At 51.6% G+C, this 6,000-nt stretch overlaps 1 protein-coding gene across 1 annotated transcript in view; it reads right to left on the minus strand.

Annotated features, from left to right (window-relative positions):
* The window catches only part of Igf1r (insulin like growth factor 1 receptor), a 292,382-nt gene extending 287,035 nt beyond the window's left edge, over positions 1 to 5,347 (minus strand). Inside the window, exon 1 of the mRNA XM_027408129.2 lies at positions 4,783 to 5,347. Within this exon, the coding sequence (XP_027263930.1) occupies positions 4,783 to 4,876 (94 nt within the window). The 5' untranslated portion in view covers positions 4,877 to 5,347. The remainder of the gene's footprint in view (positions 1 to 4,782) is intronic.
* Between the last annotated feature and the right edge of the window lie 653 nt (positions 5,348 to 6,000).

Consider the following 6,000-nt stretch of genomic DNA (forward strand, 5'->3'; position numbering starts at 1 on the left):
TTTTGAGGCAGGTTCACTGTGTAGCCCAGGCTGCCCTCAAACTGGTGATCCTCCTGCCTCAGACTCCTGATGCTAGAGTTACAGGTGCATAAGTATACCCATTATACTATATGCACAGTTTTAACCACAACTATTATACCAATGTTACAATGATGCCTGATTAGATAGATGGATACCCATATGCTACAGTCTATGGTGAAATTCTACTATGAGGGAGCCTATCACAGTGTAAGAACAGTGTAGCACTGGCTGCCCATCAGGCCAGCCACGCCCACAAAAATGTTTTTAAAGGGCCTTCAAAATGAACCCCAGCATGGATGCTGATGCCAGGTCTGGTGTGTGTGTCTGTGGGGGGGGGGGCTGATTTTTCAAGTAACTTCTTTCCAAGCAAATACATGGAAAATGCCCCAAAGGCAGCAGCAAGAAAGTCCTATCTCTATTGGTGAATTCAATACCTAGCACTAGTTCGGCTTTCCTACAGTAGGTGTCCACTAAATGCTGGCTAGACTCAGTTCCTGGAAGCACATTCTTACAAACCAAAAGAAACCAGATTAAAAAGGAAACAAAAGTACCTCAAGGGGGAATGGGGAGGGAAGAAGGTGGATTGGGAGGGAGGAAGGGAGGGTGGGAGGGAGGACGGGAGGGTGGGAGGGAGGGATAGAGGGAGGGATATAGTTGATGCTCATTACTGACCTACCATGCAACAATAACAAGGGCAGGAAATATTTTCCAACAATAAACAACCTTGAGATAAAGGCCAAACCCAATGCAAATATTATTTTCTATGTCTGTTCCTAAGGAAAAGGCAAAGTACATTTAGATAAAAGCACAACAGTTCTTTAAAAACAAAACCGATTGACTGTATTCTTAAATCTTTTGTTCTAAGAAATTTAGTTTTTCATTTCATTTTTTTAAGGCAACAGGCTCCTAAACAACTGTAACCAAGACCCATCTACTCAGATTGTGGGTATTTAAGAAATAAAAATACAATTTAAGAAAAAAAATTATAAGTTAAAAAAAAAAGAAAAAAGCAGTTCTTCCTCTGCCTTCACTGCCACTTGTAGTTAAAACAGGAGAGATGAACTTCCCTTCCTGCTCAAAACAACACATTAATTCTTTGTTGGCAGACTGTAGGCACAAACAGGCTCCTTGCCTGGGCTCTTAAACACTAGACTATCAATTTAGGTTCAGTTTGAAGATTTTTACTGTTAAGAATCACACTACCATTAGCACTGGTGTGTTGTTTTAAAAACAATCCCTTCATTCCCAAGCTAAGAATGACCAAGATTCTTTTTTATCTGTTTGTCTAGTTCTTGCCTGGCATCCAATTCCTGCTGTTAGAACTTCAATTATCAATTTGTTGTATTGCACTAATTCATGGATCTTAAAAGCTCATGAATTTAGAAAAGAAAAAAAAAGCAACACCAACCCATATTAATGCTTACTGAATAATCCTATTTAGTCAAATTTTACATCCTAGGTGGCACAATACGTTCTTCTCAATTTTTGTAATAAAAAAAGAGTTAGAATATTATCACATACTCTGAGACAAGTGTTTTCAAACACACAATGCAAAGGTTTTTGTTGTTGTTTTTAGTATATTCAGAATTGTATAACCATCACCGAAAACTCAAGTTACAACATTTTCATCACCCCCCCAAAAATCTCCTGTAGCCTTTAGCAATCATTCCCCAGCCTGTCCTCCCCCAGCACCTGGGGATCAATTTCTCTCTATAGATTGGCTGAACATTTCACATAAATGGGATCATGGGATAGTTGGTGTTTTATAACTGACTTCTTTCTCTATCTGTAATATTTTAAAATGCCCTGGCATATTTCACAGAGCTGTTCTTTCCTAATCCTTTCAACAATTCAAACATACAACCTTTATAAACTCCAAGTCCCGAGTCCCCACGGCCTGCCCCTCCACAAAGTACAGTTGACTCCTTATTTTCCTGCAGAAAAACCTAAACTATAATTTGCTATTTAGGTTCTCTCAAAAGTTCTTAGTCTGGGTTCTTCTTCTGATAGGTACTAAAGCACTGACTTCTTTAAACACCAACATTTCACAGACCTCCATTCCTCTGACAATGGGATGTTACAGTGCCCTGGGCAGAAAGATGACTAAATCCTTTTCAGGAGACTGGTCACAATAACTCTAAAATGCATGTTCATTTTCAAAACAGAACAGTCCTAGATTATCTGGCTGCCACTCATAACTCCTAAACTCCCTTGTTTAGAAGCTCTGCTCAGCCTCCAGCTATAAAGCAAACATGTCTGCAAAGCTGTCTTTTCGTCAAGAAACTTCCAAGAGTCCAAGGTTAAAGATGGAAACACCACACTGCTGCCACACTCCAAAGAATCACCAATCCCTAAGCCAGCAAGTGAACCGGCATGGCCCAAAGACCGCCTCTGCTGGGACCCAGACTTACGCCTGAATTCAGTGGGCTAGCACCTTTGAGAATAAAACTCGATGACTGTTCCTGTGTTTCATGTAAACCTTCAACTGTAAACAGGGAAGGGCAGACACCCACTTGAGTCAGGACTTCAGCAGGCCCTAACAAGGATTCTGGGTGCTTTCTAGCCATCCATCACATTTCAGGAAGCCTGAGGAAGAGCTTGGCCAATTATCACTGGATGATAAACAACACACATTAAAACACCCTTCTCCTGCCACCCTTGTTCTGGACAAAGCATATTGTTCATGAAGACCCAGCCACAACCTGTTTCAGATGCCTACATGCTGCCCCAAGATGCAAGGCCATCGCTGCTACTTTGCATTTCGTAACTTCTATTAAATAACAAAAGTAGAGAAAGTGCATAGTTCAATAGGATGCCATAGTAAAATGGACTCCTTCCTAGTGCCTTCTAAACCATATTTAGTCCTTAAAGGCTAAAAATCCTCCCTGCCCCCAAACACCATCTAAACGCCTGGGTAGAAGTGAGCCAGAAACCTTTCGCCCAATCCAGTAAGTTCAAAGTTTGGAAAACAAAGGACAGGAGAGCCCAGATCTGTGTGTCGGCCCAGTCTGCGCCTTACTCTAGGCAGTAAACAGCTATAGTTCTATAAAGATCTGCTCGTACTCCATCGCAGACATTTCTTAAAAGAAGTTCAAGGGTTTGTTTATAGAAACAGCCTTTGTTAACTACCCCAGTGGTGGGGCCGCACGCCGTGCGCAGCCTCCATCATCTCCCCCTCGCTAACTCAAGACTCCGTCATGATTTTTCGAAGTTAATAGGCACCACCTGCATACATTCTGTAACCATTACTCATCAGCACGCCCTCACCTCCCCAGCCCCAGCTCGGAGACTGCATTTAAACTTTTAATTGTGTTCAAATTACTCTATCATCTCAAAACTACCAGTATGCCACACTGTTTTTCTCGAGAACAAACCCCCTCCAAACCACCTCCCTCCTCCTGACACTGTGGAGAGTGCTCACTCCCAGACACACACACACACACACACACACACACACACACACACACACACACACACACACACACACTCACTCCTACCCAACACCACCAAAACAAAAGCTATCAGATTGCAAGCGATAGCGAGCGTGGAGCGATACTGCTTATTAAGTATGTACAAAGGAAGTGCGGGGGGCGGGGGGGGGGGGCAGTGCAACACAACTCTGGCCACAACAAAACCAAGGCCAGAGCTCCGCGCTTGCAAAACAAAACAACCACTCCTCCACTACCACACTGACGCTGCCCAAACCAACGCACACGACACCTCTCCCCCGGGCTAGGAGTCCAGGTGTCCCCTCGGGTCGTGTGGCTGTGGATGCCCCTAAACCCGCGCTGAGAACACACGTGTGTGGAAAAGCACATCGGCTCTGCTCATGGGTTGATGTCCCGACCACGTTTTACTTAGACGCTTTTAGGAAGAAGGGGTGTCCAGGGCTGGGTAGAAACTTACAGACTGCCCAAGGACCCTCAAAGTTGGGGATCCAAGCCTCGCACCCCCGAAGGAGTCTGAAGAAGGTCCCAAGCTCACGCTTCCCTAGGGAAAGCCGGGGAATAAACCCTGAACCCCAGAGCCACACCGATGAGTCCCGAGTCACGAAGCCGTGGGGGACGAGGGGACTAGACGCCCATCGTATCATGTGAGATGATGCTAAAGGCCAAAAACCCTAGGGACCTTATGGGCCAAACAAGTTGGACGACAGGAGGCCATGCCGTGATGTTTGGAAACGTTTCCTGGGGCCGCGAGGCCTCCCCACCCCGCACCTCCCCCTCAAGGACAACTTGCACCCCGCAGGGCAGGAGGCTCCCGCTCGCCGCCACGGCGCACTCAGTCTACCCCATGAGCCACCGGTGAAGCCTCCAAAGGTGCTGTCACCGTGGTGCGCTGCGCGGGATGGGCGCTGGGTGTGGAGATGCCCGCGCGCAGGGGTGAGGAGAGACGAGGGTGGCAGGGACCCTGAACCCACCCAGACACCAACTTCCCCACCAAGTGCCCACGCGCGGGAGTGTCCCTGAAGAGCCGTGGAGCAAGTGCTGCCCACCCACCAGGCCGCGCGCGGGACAGCGCTCCCGGGACAGTGAAAGAGAAAGCCCTGAGGCCCTTCCTGAGCACGGATGCGCTGAGCCAGAGTCCGTGGGGGTCCCGAGCCTTAAGCTCCCCTCCTGCCTTCAGTGAGAGCCCCACCCTCCGCTCTCGAGCTCGGGAGTCCGACAGCTGCGCCCGTGGCAACTGGGTTTTCCCAAACAGGGCGCAGCCCCTCGGAGGAAAAGTTCCCGCAGTGGCCGCGGGCGGCGGGCAAATACTCACTTTCTCCACTCGTCGGCCACAGCGAGAGCGCGGCAGAGAGAAACACGAGCCCCCACAGTGAGGTCGGGGACCCTCCTCCGGAGCCAGACTTCATTCCTTTTATTTGGGACGCAATTCCCTTCTCTCAAAAGAAAAAGAAAAAGAAAAAAGAAAAGAAAAGTCTCCAACTCAGTCCTCACTCTCCTTCAAAAACAAGAGCGCAGGCGACGATTCTCGGAAGGCGGCGTGGACGGGGAGGGTGGCGCGGGGCGGCCCCTTCAGCGCCGGCAGCAGCGGCCCACGGCGCGGCGGAGTCGGGAAGCCGGGGCGCGCCGGGGCGGGCTGTCGGCGTCGTCGGCCTCCATTTGCAAACCCAGAGATGCAGAAGAGGGGGAAAAACTGTACGGAGAGAGGAGCAAAGCCCAAATCGCCACAGGCGAGGACAAACGTCCCCAGATGCCCGGAGGGAGCAACCGGCCAAGCCTCCGCGGCGGGAGAGCGCGACGCAGTTGGCGAGACTGGTCCGAAGTCCCGGGCGCGGGCGAGGTCGGCGAGGGGCAGATATGCGGAGTGGAAATGAATGAGCGGCTCCCCCTCCTCGGGCTCCTCCTCCTCCTCTGGGCTCCGCTCGCCGCCGCCTCCTCCTCCTCCCTCAGCGCCGCCGCCGCCGCGAGCTCCTTCCCAAATCCAGGACACACACACACAAAGCGGCGGCCGTGCAGCGCTCTGAGCTCCCGCCGCCCCACGTCGGCCCCCGCCCGCCGCCGACTCCGTGCGCGGGGGCTCCGGCTCGCTGAAGGTCAAAGCCGAGCGCGCCGCGCGCCGTGGAGCTCTCGCAGGCGCGGGAGAGGCGTGGAGGGTCCGAGGAGAGGGGCCGAGGGGCTGCGAGCACCAAGCGCGCCGGGACAGGCTCGCTGGCGGCTTCCCTGTCGCTGGCCTCTCTCGAGTTCGCCCGGTGCGCTCCCTCCTCCTCGGTTCCCCCCTCCCCCGCTTTTTTTTTTTTTTCCGCTCAGCGGAGTTAATGCTGGTAAACAAGAACCTCAGCCTCACCGCGCCGCCGCCGCCACACACTGGGGGCTCTACGCGCGCGCTCTCGGGGCCGCGCACACGTGCCCGCGCGCACACTCCAAGCGTCCACAGCCGCAGTCCCGGCGCGCCGAGGGCCGGGCCCCGACTCGGCAGGCGCCAAGAGCCGGAGTTCGGGATCGCAGGGACGTGCGGAGCGGAGCGCGGGCGTGG

This window comes from Cricetulus griseus, chromosome 3, assembly GCF_003668045.3.
Source record: "Cricetulus griseus strain 17A/GY chromosome 3, alternate assembly CriGri-PICRH-1.0, whole genome shotgun sequence".
In the NCBI taxonomy this organism is placed as follows: domain Eukaryota; kingdom Metazoa; phylum Chordata; class Mammalia; order Rodentia; family Cricetidae; genus Cricetulus; species Cricetulus griseus.